Source organism: Rhinopithecus bieti, unplaced genomic scaffold (genome assembly GCF_001698545.2).
Source record: "Rhinopithecus bieti isolate Rb0 unplaced genomic scaffold, ASM169854v2 scaffold_13259, whole genome shotgun sequence".
Classification (NCBI taxonomy): Eukaryota; Metazoa; Chordata; class Mammalia; order Primates; family Cercopithecidae; genus Rhinopithecus; species Rhinopithecus bieti.
This window is the reverse complement of record NW_016807544.1, coordinates 2,389,554-2,409,655: the sequence shown is the minus strand read 5'-3', so window position 1 is coordinate 2,409,655 and position 20,102 is coordinate 2,389,554. Positions and strand designations below refer to the sequence as shown.

The following is a 20,102-nucleotide window of genomic DNA, read 5'->3' as shown; positions in this document are numbered from 1 at the left end:
GAAGGAGGTGGCTCTGGAGTCAGAAAGCCAGGATTTGAATCTTTACCAGCTCACTTCCTAGCCATGACCTCAGGCAAATCACAAAACCTCTTTGAGCCTTGGTTTTTTGGTCTGTTAGGTGAGGACAATAATATTAACCTTAGTGGGTTTCCAAGAGGGTTCAATGAGACAACGTGTAAAAACAATTACCTCACTGCTTGGTTCATAGATATTCTCAATAAATATTTATTTTCTTTATGCCGAATCGAGTACTTATTTAACACTAAGCCGGGGCCCCAGTTGTGTTCTGTGCCCTAGCTGCTGGAGTTGTCAGAATCTAGGGGAGTCGTCTGATCAAGTTAAATGAATGATCAAAAATAGCTGATGTTTGTTGAACATGTGCTGTGTGCCAGGCACTGGGCTGAGCATTGTAAGAAGATGAACTCCTGCAGTTCTCACACGCTTCCACGAGCTACAAACTGTATTGCCCTCATTTTACAGACGAGGAAACTGAGGCTGGAGAGAGATTGAGTCACTTGCCCAAGGTCACAATGCGAATTAGCTGACCCAAGAAGGCAGACTCCCGACTTCACCAGCCTTCTGTTATTCGGCTTCTCAGCAGGGCAGGAAATGTTCCCATAACACATGGAGTGCTTTGGTTTTAGGGGTTTCTGCATTTCCCTGCTGAGGATCCAGAAATCAGGTGATAGAATATTTTGAAATGAGAGTCTGGTTGCTTCTCTCTGTTCTTCTTCACATCTAGTAAATTCCTAAAATAAGCAGGACACTGTCCCTTGATGAAGACACAGGACTTTTGGGTCACTGGAGTTTGGCAGATCCTGGGTCACCGCCAGGCCCCAAGGAATGTGGCTGTGAAAAATCAGGGTGTTTTACCCCACCCCTACCCCCAGTCCCCTGTGTCTCCATCCAAAGGAATTCAGCTTAAAATAAGCATCAAGGGTGGCCTGAAAGAAGGTATGAAGCCACGGGAGGGCAGGGTGGGTCGGGGGAGGTGGGTGTAGCCAGCCCCTGGGAGCCTCATCATTTTCCTATCACAGTTGAGGAGATAATAGCTTCAGGACAACAGAGAGTTGTAAAGTGCTAGAATGCAAAGGACTTAGAGATCATCTGATCCAACCCCCATATTCTGCAGATAAGAAAATCAAGAACCAGAAAGGTATGAATTTGTCCAAGGGTGCGTAGCGGGTTAGTATCAGACCCAGGACCAGACCCCCAGTCTCTAGAAGGCCACTGAGTTTGCTGGCCTCTGAGCTTCAAGGGCAGGGGAGGGAGGAGAAGCCCAGCTGGGGGCTGAGTCCACCACTGGCTTTTGAGAAAAGCCTGGCCAGTTGCAGTGACTGTGGGATGAACAGCTGTCCCCTGGGTAACCAGTCTGAAGCAGGTGGCTTTTGGAAGTATCTCCTGGGCTTTATGCCGATCTGAGCTTGTATCTGGGAGTCACACAGGGCTTTTCTCAGCTGGGGCTTCTCCCTGCTTGGGGGAATTGGCTGTAGGAATTCCTGCATTCCCCAGATGGTTCTGCAGAGAGAAGACGGAGGGTTGTTGGGAGGTGTTGGTGGCCCCAAACTTCTATGAACCAGTCTGGTAGGGTGTGAATATGCGCCAAAATGGTATCTGGCAGGACGTGAGATTCCACTCAGAAGGGCTGGATGGAAGGGAATTTGAAGCCAGAGTGATTATGAAGGTGTGGGCAAGATGAAGGTGTGGGCAAGATGAAGGTGCTGACAGGGAGAGCGGGAGGCCCTCCCTATCCCCAGCTCCAAGGAGCAGGGGAGACACAGGGTTCCCAGAGCCAGGCAGGACTAGCCTTGGAGGTGGGCCCCTGTACAGCCCCTGTACAGCACAGTGCCCAAGCAGGGCAGGGCCCAAGTCTCCATGTGTTTTTCTTCCCACCCTCTGTTCTCCTGCTGGTGCCTCCTTCTTGCCGAGAGCAAGGGAGCATGGGTGAAGCAGGCCATGCCAGTCAGCCCCAGGCTGTTGGGGTGGGTGGGGAGTGAGGCAGTACCAGAGACTCACCAGCATACCTTTTAGTCACATGCTTCAAGGGCAGACAGACCAGGGCTCAAACTCTGGCTGTGCCATCCAGAGAATTGCTTAAACTCCCCCAGACTCATTTTTGTCATCTGTGGAATGGGAATTCTTGCCTCCTGAGCTGTGAGATTCTGCATGGGAATGGGTGCTGCCTGATGGTAGGTCTGATGCCTTGGAGGCATCGGCAGATGACAGACACGGTGGGGTCTGGGTGACAGATAAGGAAGTCCAGCTGCAGCGAGAAGGAAGCGGTGTCCTCAGGGTTGTATGTCAGTGCCACGGGGCAGAGCTGGGAATGAGATGCGGCTGGTGACTGGCTGGTGACTCCCAGGGCCCAGGCTTTGTCTCTGGGACGCTCATCCTGTAATTGCCTTCAGTCACTGCTTTCAGTCTCTCAGAAACCACTGGCTCAGATACCCACTGTGTGCTCCAAGTTGGGCTGATGAAAATGTGCCAGAGTCATTAAGTTATCAGTGGGGAAGGCGGCCGCTTCTCTCCGGCAGGAAGGATGCTGCTGTCTGCTGCAGTGGCTTTGTTCACACAAGCTGCCCCTGATTCCTCCCCTCCCGACTCCCCCCCGACCCCCGCCCAGACTAGGAGTGAGTGGCGTAGAATTGAAGGGGGCAGGGGGTGTGCAATAAATATTTTGGAGCAGCACTGAAGGCATCCGTAACTCCAGACAGGAGGTCCTGCATGCGGAATCCAGTTCTGGATTGGGAAGTGGGCAAACACTCCTTCTGCAGCTTGACAGATGGATCCGCCCCAGGGGGAAGGAGAGAGAGAAGGCAAGCTGGACCTCCCTTATTGTCACAGCCACTGCTCTCCATGTGCACCGTGCCAGGAACACAAAATCCAGGTGCACGCTTGCCAAGGTGAAAAGAAGGACCTTAGGTCGTACACAGGCAGGGCCGACTGGTGCCAGGGGTGGTGGCTTCAGAGGTGCATGATGCAAAAGCGCTTGCCTCCGGGGAAGGAGACTGGAGTGGGAAGACGGGGCATAGCCCTCTCTGCTGCTTCAGCGCCCCTGGGAGCTCAGGCTGATTCTGCACGACAGATATTTCCAGAGTGAGAATGCTGACATGATAAAAGGAGAGCAGATGGTTCCAGTACTTTATTTTCAAAATGTTTCTTTTCCCACCCTCTTTTCCTTGCTATTCCACTCCAGACTTCAGAGGAGAAATAACTCCCCACTTTGGGGTTTATCCTCTTTGTTGGGCCACTTTGACAGCAGTAGTGATGAGAGCAGCTGAGAACAGCCATGACTCCCTATGAGCTGGGCTTTGTTTTAAATGCATTCTCTCATATGGGTCTCACTGTGGGCAGCAGGTGTGCTGTCGTGATCCACCTTGTTTTACATAGAGGATGCTGAGGCACAGAGAGGATTAGTAACTTGCCCAAGATCACACGGTCAACAGCAGACCTGGGACTTGAACCCAGGCAGTTCAGATCCAGCCTGCCCACTTACCTGCTGCAGATTCTGCCTCTCTGAGGGCAGAGCCGATCTCGAAGCCAGGCCTGGGTGGTTGATGGCACTGAGATGATGACTACTGAGTGGCTAACCACTCTGGCCAGACTTTCAAGGTTATCTCAGAAGGGAATTTTATGCCTGACAGTGCTGGTTGGGACCCGGGTTCACTTTGGCAGCTCTCAGACTATCAGATCAGCTATTTGGAGTAACTTAGTCCCAGATCTCCACTCTGAACCCAACAGGCTTCTAGAACCGGCTACATGATTTGTAGGGTCAGCTGCTAAATGAAAATGCGGGGCCCCCTTTTCAATAAATATTAAGAATTTCAAGATGGCAACAGCAGGGCATTAAACCAAGTGTGGGGCCTTTCCGAACTTGGGCCCTGTCTGGACACACAGGTCACAGGCTCACAAAGCTGGCCCGTGGTGCTTGCAGTGACAGGAAGACATGATTAAACACAGAAGGAGAAACAGTGCTGGCTTCTCTAAGCCAGTCAAAGCAGGATTTCAAGACGTTTCTTTCCATTGTAATGAAGCAGTTTGATCCTGATGCAATCCAACCAAAATAAATCTTGGAAGTCTTCACTCTTCCTCTTGCCCCTACGATGAAATCATTCCAAGGACTAAGACTTGGGAGTCAGAATAGCCTAGTAAAACACAGGCTCCACCCCAGTCTCCCCTGATCCTAAGCTCCCCGCCACCCACCAACCTCCCTCTTTCCTCCTCCCACAGCTGGCCCCATCAGCACTTCCTCATTTCTCGGAGCACCCTGCAGTTGTGCTCCTCGACTTTGTGGATTCTCTTCTTGTTAAGGCAACTTCCCAATTTCCAAATCCAGTGGTCTCTTCTTAGTCTCCAACCTTCTTGACCCTTCTCAGGCATCTAATTTGTTACTGTGGCTCTGCCTCAGTGCAGAATCTCCTCATCTTTCTTTAAAATGGGGATGCAGGTTGCTGTGAGTCAATTTACTTGAAGCACTTGGAGTGAGCCTGGTCCATGGTAAACACTCAACGGCTGCTGGCAGGAGCTGTGACTGGTGGTGTCATTGTTACTGTCGTCTTGAAACCCTATTCCTTTGGCTTATGATTCTTAACAATTATTAAATTTTTTTTTTTTTTTTTTTTTTTTGAGACAGAATCTCTGTCACCCAGGCTGGAGTGCAGTGGCACAATCATGGCTCACTGTAGCCTCAACCTCCTGGGCTCAAGTGATCCTCTCACCTCAGCCTCCTAAGTAGCTGGCACTACAGGAGCATGCCACCATACCTGGCTAATTTTGAATTATTTTTTGCAGAGATGGGGCCTTTCTATGTTGCCCAGGTGGGTGTTGAACTTCTGTCCTCAAGTGATCCTCCTGCCTCAGCCTCCCAAAATGCTGGGATTATAAGCGTGAGCCACCACACTCAATCCTTTCTAAACAAATAATAATAAAAAATCAGTTTATCTTTCTTCACCAGTCTCTTAAGATCCTGGTGTTTTCTGAGTTCTATCCTGTGTAGGTGCCTCTCTTTTCTCTCTCCACAATCTCTTCTTGACACTTTTTCCCATACTTATAACATCCATTGCCAACCTGCCAGCTCCAAAATCTACGTCTCTTTCCCAAGCTTCAGGTAAATTCAACTCATTCTCTTCCTTCTTTAAATCTGTTTTTCCTCCTTCATCCTTCAACCCAGTTGCCCAAGTCAGAAACATGGGCATCTTCTTTGCTTTCCGTAGCTGACGTTGGTCACCTGCCTCAAGTGAGGCCCTGTGCTGGTCATCAGGACACAGCGCCTGTGGACACACAGGACCTGCCATGCTTGCTGCCAGTGAGAGAGACGCCTACAGGTGCTCGTCCACTTACAGTGGGGCTATGTCCTGGCAAACCCATCATGAGTTGAAAATATCCTAAGTTGAAAATACATGTCATACACCTAACCTACCAAACCTACTAAATCATAGTGTAGCCTAGCCTACTTCTTTATTTTATATTTTTTGAGACAGGGTCTTGCTCCGTCACCCAGGCTAGAGTGCTGTGGTGTGATCTCAGCTTGCTGTAACCTCTGCTTCCTGGGCTCAAGTGATCTTCCCATCACAGCCTCCTGAGTAGCTGGGACTACAGGTGTGCGCCACCAAACATGGCTAACTTTTGTATTTTTTGTAGAGACGGGGTTTTACCATGTTGGCTAGGCTGGTCTTCAACTCCTGGGCTCAAGGGATCCTCCCACCTCAGCCCCCACAAAGTGCTGGTATTACAGGTGTGAACCACTGCGCCCAGCCCTAGCCTACTTTGAACATGTACATGATCCTACAGTTGGCCAACATCATCTAGCACAAAGCCTATTTTATAATAAAGCATTGAATATCTCATGTAATTTATTGAATACTCTACTGAAAAACAGAACAGTTGTATAGATCCTTAAAGTATGGTTTCTACTGAATGTGTATTGCTTTCACATCATTATAAAGCTGAAAAATCAAAAGTCAAACCATTGTAAATTGCGGACTGTCTGTATTGACATGTGATTAGTCCTAGGAAGGCAAAAAACTAAGGCTGTAATTTTGATTTGAAAGACTTCCCTGGGGGAGGACTTTTGAGCTGAGATCAGAGGGATGATTAGACCTTAATCAGGCAAATTGGGGATGGGGACATTCTAGGCAGAGGAAAGAGCTTGTGCGAAGACTCTGTGGTGGGAAGAGAAATCTATAAGAAGCGAAAAGGCCAACAAGCAGGAGGGCCGTGCAGGAGGCAGAATGTGGTGTCAGAAGAGGCTGGAGAGGTGGACGGGGCTGGGTGGGGCATGGCCAGGAAGGCCATGTTAGTCTTTCTGGGTTCCTCCTTGCTTTCTTACTCACTCCCTCTTCCACCAGGTTCTCTCATTAACCCTTCTCCCACCCCATTTTGCCTCTCCATGCACAAGTCATTGTTTCACAGGTAAACAATCGAAATAGCCCCTTGCCACCTTCAAATCCGTATTCTGCCCTACAATCTTAAGCAGTATTTCTAACATGTCAATCTGCTTAAGTTGGTCCTCAGGATAGAATCCTCCCCTGGTTGCCCCATTGTCGGGATAAAGCCCTGCTCAGCTTCCTCTCCTGTTAGTCTTCCTCACATCCACCCCCACCGCTCCACCTCTTCAACTTGGTTAGACTTCTCGCAGTTTGCAGAGGTGATGACTGCATGTGCTTTGGGTCCCCTTTGTCTGCTGAAGTCCTGCTCATGTCAGGGGCTCCTACTCTGGGAAACCGTACCCCACTCGCTCAAGCCAGTTTCCTGGCCCCTCTTTGATGTCCCTCTTTGCCTGGCATGGACTCACTGTATTCAACCCACCTCCCTCTGGCTTGTTTACATGCAGATCTCTGCTAGACTGTGACCTCCTCCACGGAGGGGTCTGGGGCTTGTTCATTTTTGTCCTTCTTGTGGTGGAGGGTGGGGCACATATTAGGTGACTAATAAATATTTCTTGAATTGAAGACCTAGTGATGGAAGAATGACATGGTACATATACCTGGTTAAAAATGGAACTCCAACCAGAGGGTTCTTTGTGAAGAAGTCTGGCTTCTCCAGACTGGGACCTCCATGTATTGTCGGGTCCTGATTCTGTTAATAACTGAACAAAGGTCTCAAGGCTGCCTGTCCTGCCCCTGACTGCCACGGTCATCCATCAAGAAGGGCATGGGGACGTAGGGTGGGTGGAGTCAAGCCTAAATAGACCCAGCCTTCTAGCCCAGTATTCTCAAACTTTAGTGTGCATCAGAATCACCTAGAGGGCTTTTAAAAATCTAGATCGCTGGGCCCCACCCCCAGAGTTTCTGATTCAGTCGGTCTGGGGTGGAGCCCAAGAGTTTGCATCTCTAACAGGTTGACAGGAGGTGTAGATGGTGCTGGTCTGGGGACCACTGTTTGAGAATCTCTGTTCTAGCAAAAGGATTTGCTCTAAACGTTATTACTTTCTACCGTGTTGGGGAAGGATATTTTTGCTTAGGTTTGGTTTTGTAGATTTTTAAGAACAATTAGTCTGAGCTTAATGTGGGTAGAAGTATTAGATTCTACAAGCTTGCCTCTTCTCCCATCTCCTGGCCTTCCCACAAAGTGGTTCTGTATTCATTCATGAGCCACTCAACAAATATGTTTTAAGGTGTAGTATGTATATGTCAACATATAAGGTGGAGTTGTTGATATCAAGATGAAATTGATATGAAACTGTCCTTAAGAGAGGTCCTTCAGTGCAGACATAGCCGTAATTCAGGGAGTCTAAAGGAGAAACGCCTGCTCTGAATGGTAGTGAGTTCCCTATCAGTGGAGTTGTCCAGAACAGGCCTTCTAGAGTTGGTGGGAATAAAACACTTCTCTAGATAGACCAAATGACCATTAAGATCCTGAAATTGTGTGATTAAGCAACAGTGATGATTGACATAACAAAATGGCACAAGTGAAATGCTATGAGTTTATACTGGGGATCTGCAGAGGCGGCTGAGGCCTCTTTGTGTAAATACTGATATCATTATCATTACTTTTAGTAAACATTTATTCCTTACTAACAGTATGCTTGGCGACTAAAGGGAGTTATATGCAATGACCCCATAATCTGCTGTATATTAACTTCAGATTATCCAAAAAGCTAAATAGAAAAAGCCATAAGCAGATCCAGAGTGTACCTCAGGGGCCTCTTTGGGTCCGGCTTCCTGAGTCACATGGATTTGAGATGCATAGTACTCTTTTATTTTATTTTAATTTTATTTTTTTACAATATTTATGAGAGAGAGGAAGAGAGAATATATGAATGTAAGTAGCCAATGATAGGCCTGTTTATTTTAATTTTTTATTTTTTTAGATGCAGGTTTGTTATATGCATATATTACATAATGCTAAGGTTTGGGCTTCTATTAAACCTGTCACCCAAATAATGAACATAGTACCCAACAGGTAGTTTTTCCAGCCTTGTCCCCTTCCTTCCCTTCCCTCTTTTAGAGTCCCCAGTGTCTGTCATTTCCATCTTCATGTCTGTGTGTACCGAGTGTTTAGTATATTCCATGGAATATTACACAGCCATAAAAAAGAACAAAATCATGTCCTTTGCAATATGGATGCAGCTGGAGACCATTATCCTAAGTGAATTAATGCAGAAATAGAAAATCAAATACCGTACGTTCTCACTTATAAGTGGGAGCTAAACATTGGGTCTTGAATTTATAGTCAGTAGGTCACCAACTTGAATTTCAGACTCTCCTCTTGTCTTATCAAGGAAGTCCAACCAATTGCCAGACTTTATAATATGAGGCAAGGGTCAAAGTCCCTCTTTTCAGGAAGGTCCAGTACTTAAGATGCAGCAAAAAATGCTGACAGCCCTTGCCCCTCATTTACCATTTACTGAGCATCTATTATGTGCTGGGTATTGAGAGAACTGCTTTACAATGTATTTATAATCCCTTTGCCCATCCTTCAAGGTAAGTACTGTTATCCTGATTTTCAGATAAAAGAAAAGGCACAGAGCTACAGCTTGTCCAATTTCATGCAGCAAAACTCAATTCATTTTTAGAAATCAACATGACCATAAAATTGAAACCTAATAAAAGATAGTCCCAAAATTATAGATCAAGCTCAAGTCTTAGCACAGATTCAAGATGCAGTATTAGAAAACAGAATGCAGCAGTATATCAAATAAATAATATACTCTGACCAAATGGAGTACATTCTAGGAATTCAAGAATGGTTCAATAATAAGAAATATTAGGAAATCAACGTAATTTACCTTATCAACAAACTAAAGGAGAGTCATATTATAGTAGATGCTGAAAGGGTAGTTGCTAGAATTCTCCTGTAATAAAACTCTATAACAGGAATAAGAGGAACTACTTAAATGTGGTAAAGACTAAAAATTAGCCAGATACATCATTCTAAACAGTGAAACACTAGATCTGCCTTCATTAACATTGGAAATGCTTGCTTTTGCCATTTTAAAATATTGTTTTGGTGGTTCTTACAAACGATCTAAGCTATGATCAAACAGTTTATGTAAATATGGGGAAGAAGAGATGACATTATCTTGGCCAATGTTTGTCTACTGAAAAACTCCAAGAGAATCTGGTAGGAAGAGAAACTCTATCAGAAGTAATAAGAAGTAATATCAGAAGTACCTCTATCAGAAGTAATAATTATCAGAATAATATCATTGGATAAGATGACTGGATAACAGCACTTCTCTACTCTCAGGACCACCCAGCCAGTGAACCTCAGCAGCTGGAACTGGGATTTGAACCCAGGCCTGCTGCTGAAGTTGTGCTCTTCCCACCTTGTGAAGCATTTATGCTTCCTTGTATGACTCAGTCATGTCAGCCCAAGGGAGAAGTCTTTTAGAATTTGTAACTTTCAAGCACTCCAGCAGAGCAGGTTGGTTTGCTGTGATGGGGACCCAGGCTGGGGGGCAAGCATAGAAGGTTGGCATGGACGTTTCACTGGGAAGACTCTTCGAGGTTTCTGCTACCAGCAATGCCGTCCCCCTAGGGGCTGAGATAATGAACTGTACGTGGGGAGGTTGAGGGTGGTAGTGTGACCTTGAGCCATTTAGCCAGACTTCTGCTTCCCAGGAACTGAGCATTTAACCAACAGAACTGCTGCCCTTTCTTCTTGGCTCCAAGAAGGCACATTTCGATTGCTCGCTGCCCTTGGCTCAAACTGCCTCATTTGAGAGGTAGTACTTGTGAGAGCACTTTTTACAGATTTGGCTGCCCTGGGGCATCAGGGGCACAAGCTCTTGGTGACTACACTCACCAGGGATGCTTTAACTCCATGGCGTTCATGGTGGAAGTGGAGCATGTCTTTCTGGCACAAAATCACTGGGTGAGACATCAAAAGTATTATCCAGATAAAACTTTTCTATTTCTTGCAGAGGCCAACCATGGGGTGGTGGAAGGGACAGTACACAGGAACCCAGGAGACATGGATTCTGGTGGCTCTGCCACACTAGCTGTGTGTTCCTGGGCAAGTCACTTGGCGTTGCTGGGTCTCACTTGCCTCATCTGTGTCATGGGATGTTGGATTGGGTAGATTCCCAGTGCCCATTGAATTCAACGTCATAACAATTACCCTTACAACATGCCTGACACTGTTTTAAGTACTTTGCATAGAGATAAACTTATCACAATAACCCTGTGAGGTAAGTACTATTAGTATTCCCATTTTATCTCTGAAGAAAGTGAGGCACAGAGAGGTCAAGTGACTTGCCCTGGGTCTCACAGCTTAGAAACAGTGGAGTGCTTACACAGCTCTTAACCTCATGTTTTACTTTTGCAGTTTTTCTTTCCATGAGCTGAGTTGTTATAAGGGTGTTGGTTCTGTTGGGTGGGGGAAAGGGGTGTTAGGATGGGAGACAGTTTTAAGGGAAGCCTGGCTCTGGGGTGGATGGATGGGGTCACTGTCTGGGAGAATGATAGCGGTGGCTGCACAGGTTGCTAATATTTGCATCTCTTCCTTTTTCCCTCTTTTCCTCTCTAGTCTGTGGCAAGCGCTACAAGAACCGACCGGGGCTCAGCTACCACTATGCTCACACTCACCTGGCCAGCGAGGAGGGGGATGAAGCTCAAGACCAGGAGACTCGGTCCCCACCCAACCACAGAAATGAAAACCACAGGCGTGAGTGCCTACTTGTTAGGTTGGGGCAGTGAAGAAGTGGGTTAGGCAGGCTGGGGAGCGTTCCTTGTTCCTTTTTCTCACCGCTGCGCTGGCATCTTCTGGTAGCAACCTTTGAGTGGTCTCAATGTGCTGTAGCGCGTTGGCCCTTTCAGCCAGCCAGTCAGCTGCCCCTGCAGCTCAGCCCAACAATAGCAGGGCTGGGCTCACACACCCTGCTCTGCTCCCAGAGGAAGGAATGTGTTAAGCAGAAGAGAAAGTCCTTACCTGGCCACTGTCAGATGCCAGACCTACAATTCTTTTCCCTCAGCTCCTCAAGAGCCACTCAGACTGGGTTGGGCATAGGTCATGGGTGTGTCAGTTCAGACAGACATTCGAAATGCCTGCTTGGCCACTAAGAGCTTTAGAGTATTCTTATCTATTGGTGTGAGGGGAGGGGATCACATTTTGGTACAGGGCTCTCCTGCCTTAGAAATGCTGCCTGGAGACCCCATGTTCTTTGCTTCAGCATTCAAATGGCAAATGTGATCTGGGTGGATTTGTCGTCTGGGATGTTGGGCTCTCAAGACCCAAAGCGACCCTGAAGATTTGTGTTTCCATTTCTGTGCTTTCCTACCTCAACCTCCAATTATGAATTAGGGAATCCAAAAGGGCTTAGCATTTTCCACTTGACTTTCCTCTAGAATATCCCGTATGGTCTCTGGGCCTGCAGAAATCTCAACATGGAAATGGGATAATGGAATCTTTAGAGCCTGCTTGAAGATGCGGGCCACACTGAGCTCTCTCAGTGAAGAATATTCATGGACGGGCCATGTGTTTTTCATTTTATTCAGAAGATTTGGTGGTACGGATTCTGAAAGTGAACAACTCAATGCAGGGAAAGGGATCAGACTCTAGGATTAGAGGATGCGTGTTAGCCATTGACTTAGTCAACTGATATCCACTGGCCACTTCCACCAAATATTTGAAATAATAAACACACCTGTGGCCAAGGTCATTCTTCGGATTAGTGTGGGGTCTCCTTTAACCTCCACCCCAGTTTCCCCTTGTAGCATTGCCTTCTTTATGGATTTGCTAGGGTTCTCATAAGAAAACCCCAGAGACGGAGTGGCTTAAACCACAGAAATTAATTTTCTCACAGTTCTGGAGGCTGGAGGTCTAAGGTCACGGTGCTGGCAGGGTTGTTTTTCCCTCCTTGGCTTGCAGATGCTGCCTTCTCCTGTCCCCTCACACACTTGTCCCTCTGTGCATGGGTGCTCTGGTGTCTGCTTTTATGTCCACATTTCCTCATCTTTTTTTTTTTTTTTGAGATGGAGTCTTTCTCTGTCGCCAGGCTGGAGTGCAGTGGTGTGATCTCGGCCCACTGCAACCTCTGCCTTTCAGATTCAAGCAATTCTCTTGCCTCAGCCTCTCGAGTAGTTAATTTTTGTATTTTACTTCCCAGCTAATTTTGTATTTTAATAGAGACAGGGTTTCACCATGTTGGCCAGGATGGTCTCAATCTCTTGACCTCGTGATCCACCCGTCTCAGCCTCCCAAAGGGTTGGGATTATAGGCGTGAGCCACCGTGCCCGGCCCATGTCAGATTGGATATTAGGGTCTATCCTAACAAGCCTATTTTAACTTTATCTCTTTAAATGCCTCTTTAGGGACCCTACCTCCAAACCAAGTCACAGTCTGAGGTACCATGGGTTACGCTTTCAACATAGGAATTTGAGAGTGGGGAGGGGATGCAATTCAGCCTTCAGCACCTTCTTGAATTTTTGCTCACTTCCAAGGTGCAAACCTTTAGTGTGACAGACCCTTGCTTTCTCACCTGCTGTTGTCACCTGGACAGAACCTGAACAGCAGAGCGGGAGGTGCCCCCCGAGCCTTGCCCGCCTCTCCTTGCCAGGGACTGAGGAGCTCCAACACTAAGGCCTTCTCTCTGGGAAGAGTTTTCCTTGGTCCAGTCACCCTTGTCTTTCAAAAAGGAAAAGATACTGACCTGTACTGAGGCAGCCCGTACTTGCATTTCCCTGTCTCTCCCCTTTTCCCTGGTCTAAGTGACCAAGAGGTCACACGGAACTGTTGTCTCCTACCACGAGGAGGCTGAGAAGAATCTCCTTTGATTTTGGTTGCTCCCTGAAAAGCGTTTCTTCGCCATTGTTGCGCTCTCTAAAGTGTTTATTAGCTTGGTGGCCTTATTTCTCACTCTCCTGTGCTAGCTTATCTCCTTATACCTCTTCTCAAATGTCAGGCCATTTTGTTCCTTTATTCATGCCCTGCGGTTTGGAATGCTTCTTGTCTGTGTCTCATTTTCCTTGGTTCTCCTGTAGCCTCATTATGAGTGTGGTGTGTGTGTGTCTATGTATGTGTGTGCGTGTGTGTGGGTGTGTACGTGTGCGTGTTGCGTGTGTGCGCATGCGCACGTGTGTGTGTGTGTGTGCATGTGTGTTGTGTGTGCACGTGCATGTGTGCGTGTGTGTGTGTCCATGTTGTGTGTGCGTATGTGCGTGTTGTGTGCGTGTGTGCGTGCTGTTTGCTTGTGTGTGCATGTGTGTGCATGTGCTTGTGCACGTGTGTGCGCGTTTGTGCGTATGTGTGCGTGCATGTGTGCATGTTGTGTGTGTGCATGCGTGTGTGTGCGTGTGCATGTGTGTGTGTGCGTGTGCATGTTTCCATGTGCCTGGTGTTTGTGGGTGCACGTGGAGGTGTGCTGCAGACCCTAAATAGAAGGAGTCAGTCTCTCCAGCGATCCCTGTGATCCCCTCAGAGTTGGCTGATTTCTGAGACCAGCACTCGGCTGTGGATCTCCTCATGCTCCTGCGTGGGCGGGGGTGTTTGGCCTTCTCCTGTCCTCCCCTTGAGGCCACACAGCCTTGCTTGGGAAGGAAGCTGTGCGTGTCTCCCCTTGCCCTACATGGAGATGTCTGCCTGCGAAATCTCATGGTGGCTTGTTCTCACCTCTGTGGGCTTGTCAGTGAGCAGCACGCACTCCAACTCCCCCTCCCCCTTTTCTCTTTCTCACCCTGCTGATGAGAAAGTGGGTTCTTCAAAAAGGATCATTTGGCTGGCTAAGGGTTTAAAACCTCCTAGAAAATAATAGGTGTTCCCGGGCGGATCCAGGGCCTCCCCACATGAAGAAGTTTCCAGAACCCTCACAAATACTGTTTTAATGACATCTCACAGCACCCTCCTCGAAAATTCAGTGATTAACCCAGTTTTGCTAGTGGGGAGGGTACAGCAGAAAGGCCTTTAGTGCCCACAGAAACCGTCCTTTCCCCCCGTCCCTAATTTCTCTGGACAAACCGATGAGGCAGCTGCTCGTCCCAGGTTCTCTGCACCACACAGGCCACTGACTTGCTTGTTGCCCCGAATGTGTGCTCTGCTCCCTCCCACATTCCCCTGGTGAGCAGCCCCCGACTATTTTCTTGTGAGCACTAATTGCCAGCATCATTAATACCCAGTCATTAGCTGCTCCCACTGTTTGGGGGTAGGGGGTGACTTCCATCCATCCTGCCCCTAAATGCCACTGGGGCTGTGTGCTGAATTGGATGTGACAGCTCGGCAGCATCCTAAGGTCTCAGCTTCGTGATCCTCCCTTGGTGAGGCTTTTGGAGGGGAGGGGCAGGTAGGAGAGCTTAATCCAAGAGGCTAATCTGCGGCTCCCTCAGGAGAAGGTCTGGACACCAGTGAAGTGGAAATGCTGACTTTTTCCCCCTTTAGCAGAGCTGCAGGGTGACCCGAGCTGCATGTGAGCAGAGGCGTAATGGAAAAACAGCCTTACAGACACAGGGGTTTGCAGGGCCAAGGGCAGCTGGGCTCGCACCACCTGCAGCAGTAGCGACCTTTTGACTTTGGTCCTCCTGCTGTCGCTTGCTCTATCGCCCCCCAACTGTGTCTTCAGCAGAGCCCATGGCTCATCCCGCGCCTGCTGCTGCTGCTGAAAGAGCAGAGTGGGCTGCTGGAGCTGGCACTGACCTTCCCTGCCCCAGCCCTTGCTGCCGGGGCTGCAAGTTCAGCAATCCACTGTCGCTCCTGATCACCTGGCCCCCAAGCTGATGCTCTCGCGCCTTTGTTTCTCCCTTAGTCTCTCGTTTTCTCCTGAGTATACATTTCTTGTGTTTCCTGTACATTCGTCCCCTTTCCTGTGTGCCCTTGGCTCTCTGCCTCAACTACAGGAAGCCAGGGTGGCTTGGAGCTCAAGCACTTCCCTTTGGGAAATAGTGCTTTTCTGATGGGGTTCTCTGCACGTGGGCTGCATCCCACCCTCTCCCTCCATGAGGCTGGATGCCTCTTCTCCCTCCATTTGTTTTACCACCTTCATCTACTTTTGCAAGTGAAACAAATGACTGTGTGTGTGCACATGCATATGTACACACACACACACACCTACACACAGATGTACACATACATGAATAAAAGGAGCGCAGCCGGGGAGGATAGGACTCTGAAAGATGCACTCAGAAGCATACCATTGTGACTTCTTAAATGCAGCCTTGGTAGGGAGCCCCAGTGGGGTAGAGTAGCAGAAAGAACTCTGGACTAGAATTCAAAACCCCCTTAACATAGGCTCGTGATGTTAAATTCTGAGCTTTCTACCTTCTCTGCACAGTGGGAAATGATTATCGATGATGTTTTGAGTTAATTTTGGAGTGAGGATAGACATTTATGAAGTCCTGGGCCTGGATGAAAAGCTGTATAAATAAATTCAGTCTAATCCATCCATGCATCCATCCATCTGTGCATATGTCGTGCATCCATCCACCCATCCATCCACCCATCCATCCCATCCGTCCATCCATCCATCCATCCATCCATCCATCCATCCATCTATCCACCCATCCATGTAATAACCACGTATTGAATATTGTCTATATGCTGGGACTAGGGAGGACAGGCATAAAGAAGACTCAGCCCTGTCTTTGAGCTCACAGTCCTGAGTGGGAGTGTGCAACGGGGTGTGTACAGAACTGTGACGGAGTTCAGGACTCAAGGGCACAGGGTACTTTCTATGCCTTAGGGCAGTGGTGTTCCAGGTGTGGCATTAGCATCACTTGGGACCTTGTTGAAAATGTAGATTCTCAGGTTCTACTGGATGTCCTGAAACAGACTCCAAGGATGGAGGCCAGCAGTCTGGGTTTTACAAAGCTCTCCAGGGCATTCTGGTGCACACTAAAGCTTTAGGACCACTGCATTAGGGGGTTTGCAAAGGCTTCACTGAAGAGGTGACATTCAAGTTAGCTCTTGGAGAGTGAGAAAGAATTTCTTAGGAGGGAGAGGGCTTCCCAGGTAGAGAGAACTGTACATGAAGGCAGGCAGGTATGAAATAGCATGGCACGTTCAGATAATTGGAAGTCATTGGGTCTGATAGTAATGTTGGATTGAGGGGATGCGGAGGAAAGATGGAAATGTCGTCAGGGGCCACAGTGGGAAGCGTCTTCTATGCCCCTCTGTGTAGTCTTTATCCTATAGACAGTGGGAAGCCAGTGTAGCAATTACTAGAAGGCAAGAACAAATAACTCGTAAAAACATCTGTTTGGAGTCTTATTGTTATATGTTGTATCTCTTTTATTTAAAAGCATAAGTAAATATAACATACTCTCTATAGCATACTCAGAGCTCCTAAGAGGGAAATTAAAAAAAAAAGAGTCCATAACATTTATTTCAAGCTTATTTTTCAAGTCTATGGAATTGAAGTTGGGTTGTCCTAGGTTCCTGGAGATCTCAGCCTTTTGAGTAAGGGTGGTGTGCCTGGTGCAAAGTTAGGCTTTTCATCTCTGTTGAGAAAGAAAAAAGCTCCAGCTCTAGCACGCCTTTGGAGGGCATATTGTATTCTGCAGAGCTGAAAGGGGAGAACCATGTTGATTAAGGGTAATGTCTGCTGATTAGATAATCTGAAAATTAGTCTGATAATGTGCAAATTATCTAAAAGAAGCATATGATGTCATTGCCACACTGTTGGGAAAGATCTAACAGATGTTAGTCTTCTGACATCTCTTGTCCTCTAACTTATGGCCTGGGGGCAGCCAAAAGCTTTAAGAGGTAGAGTGAAAATTACCTTTGAAACAAGCTTAGAAATTTTAGATTACTCTGAAAGGTGACTGAAAAGCCATAAAGCCCACACAGCCAACTATGTACCTCAACTTGACACTGGAAATCCAGCCTTTGTTATTAGGGGAGACAGGAAAGTTTAGATACAGAGCTCTTTCTGGGAAATTGGGCTGCTTCTTCGTTCTCAAAGAGCAAATTGGGAAACTAGCAACAGGTGTTCTTTAGGGAAATTATTATTTAACTAGAGAGTTTTTAGATTATATAGCAAAGAATCCATTGGGTTGCTCTGGTCCTTGCAGGGATACTTGGGGCTCATTTTCTAGCCTCAAAGTTCATCTACATCCTTGACCCTATGGCTAAGGGAAAGGCTGTGGAGTTGGTCAGTCCAGGGTGTGAATGGTGACCCTGGCACTCTGCCATCTTCCAGTGGTGCAAATGTGGGTCACGTACCCACACTTCTGCTTCTTAGTTGCCTCATCTATAAAACAGGGGTAATAATCCTCCTGACTTCATGGGGTTGCTGTGAGTCTTAAATGAGATAATGTGAGTGTTTGGCACCATGCCTGTGGCACTAATGTCCTATCTCTGTCCCATTTGGGCCCACAGGCATATCTGTGACCACAGATGGCTCATCTGAGTCATGGCTCTGTCTGAGTCCATGTGATGGGACTTTGCCACCACTGTGAAGCTAACTGCCTGTGGGGTGTCATTGGCGTCAGCAGTAACTATCAGAGCCTGACCTGGCCCTGGCATATCCTTGGCCAAATCTTAGATATGAGACACAGATCCTTCTAAACAGGCTCAATACAAATATTTATTAAGCACTTACTGTACATGCACCCAGTTGTTTGGAGAAGTGGAACTGGGCCTCCAGAAAGGGATAATGTGGTCTCAGCCCTGGGAGAACTTCTAGTGCAATTGTGGAAATAAGACAGAGGCATAAAACCGAGCCAGAGAAAGCTGTGGAGGGCAATCCAGACAAGTGTGACACCCTTTTATTTGCCATGCCATTGCCCTAGGATTGGGCCTTCACGTGTCTCCTGGCTGTCTCTGAACCTCTTTTATTTCTCTTGCATTTTGGGCCTAATTACCTAGAAATGTGCAGGATTGAAGAGACCCACATACCGAATAGCAACAGTGGCAATGGTACTTGCTTGCATTCCCTGAGTGTGTCAGACATGGTGCTAAGCATACCACGTGTATCTCATTCATTCCTCACAATAACCCTACAAGGCAGGTGCTATATCCTCCAGAGGACAGCAAGGCACACAAGGACCAAGTCATGTATCCATGGTCAGAGACGATGAATGTGAATTCACGAGTCATGTACCACTTACTGGGAGAGTTTACTTATTTAAGTCTTTGATTTTTCCTGCCTTGTTAGAAATAAAATTATCTTGTACATAGAAGAGGAAAGAGGGAAAGAGATGATGGAACAACTGCTAGGTGCCAGGCATTTTACAAACATCACCTCATGTTATGATCACAAGTCCATTAGGGACATGTTACTATTTTCATTTTACAGACAAGGAAACTGAGGCTCAGAGAGGTTGAGTGACAGGCAGCAAGGTGTGAAGCTGAGATGTGAATGGGCTTGAGTTGGATACCATTCAGTTATGTCAAGACTTTGGAACCCTGAGTGATGGGCCCTAGTCCCAAGGCTTGGATCTTTGTCATGGTCCTACTGATGCCCCTTAATTTTTGCCTCAAGACCAGTTGTCTAATGCATCATGTTGCATGATGGCTTTTCAAAAGAGATGAACATGTTAACAGGCACTGTCTTAACAAAATTCCATCGACTGGGTGACTTAAACAACAGAAATTTATTTCTCACGGTTCTGGAGACTGGAAGTCCAAGATCAAGGTTCTGGTTGGGTCAGAGTATGGTGAGGGCTCTCTCCTTGGATTGCATTTAGCTGCCTTCTCATTGTGTCCTTACATGGCCTTTCTTTGGTGTGTACAGGTGGAAAGAGAGAGAGAAACAAGCTCTTTGTGTCTAATAAGGGCACTAATCTCATTACACGGACCCCACCATCATGACCCCACTAAACCTAATTACCTCCCAAAGACCCTTTTCCAAATATCATCCCTTTGGGGGTTAGGGCTCTGACATATGAATTTTGGGGATGAGGGACACACCTCAGTCCATAGCAGGCACATTGACTCTTCAAAGCTCTTTACTAAATTTGGCTGTTTGGGATGTTTTATAGACCCTACCCCTGCATTACAAATCCTAGGTCATACTTTAATTGGTAAATGAGTTTTTTTCTACAGAAAAAAAAAAAAAAAAATCACAGATCATCCTATTCAATAATTTTCCTGAGTCTTTCTCTCATGTTCTATGTCTCACTGTCTTTCCTGGCTCTCATTTTTTTTCTTCTAAACTTGCTCTTTAAAAAAAACTTGAGCCTGAAGTGAAATATTAGGATTCATCCTTGCCTCTTGGTTTTCCTTCAGTCTTCCAGAATAGACCCTACATTGTCTCCCACTCTCTATCTTCTGGCCACCCGTGGCTTCTGCCTGGGTTGTTACAAATTTTTTTATCAGTCCTCCAGCCTCTAAAGCAGGCTGTGGCTCATACATGTAATCCCAGCAGTTTGGGATGCTGAGGTGAGCAGATCACTTGAGGTCAGGCGTTCGAGACCAGCCTGGCCAACATGGTGAAACCCCATCTCCACTAAAAATACAAAACTTAGCCGGGTGTGGTGGTACATGCCTGTAATCCCAGCTGCTCAGGAGGCTGAGGTGAGAGGGTTGCTTAAAGCCAGGAGGTTGAGGCTGCAGTGAGCTGTGATTGTGCCACTGCACTCCAGCCTTGGAGACAGAGTGAAACCTTGTTTCTAAAAAAAAATGTGTGTGTGTGTGTGTGTGTGTATATATATATATATATATATATATATATATATATATATATATATAACAGCACTGAAAGCCCCATGCCCTATAACCCTCTGTCTCAG

At 47.0% G+C, this 20,102-nt stretch overlaps 1 protein-coding gene across 8 annotated transcripts in view; it reads left to right on the top strand.

Moving 5' to 3' along the window:
• Positions 1-20,102, top strand: part of DPF3 (double PHD fingers 3) — a 292,122-nt gene that overhangs the window by 190,940 nt on the left and 81,080 nt on the right. For all 8 annotated transcript variants that reach the window (XR_001887453.1, XR_001887454.1, XM_017882782.1 and 5 more), the window contains one exon: positions 10,972-11,109. Coding sequence is in view for 6 of the 8 variants with exons in the window: in XM_017882782.1 (XP_017738271.1) it covers positions 10,972-11,109 (138 nt within the window). In the remaining 2 variants the exon portion in view is untranslated. The remainder of the gene's footprint in view (positions 1-10,971; positions 11,110-20,102) is intronic.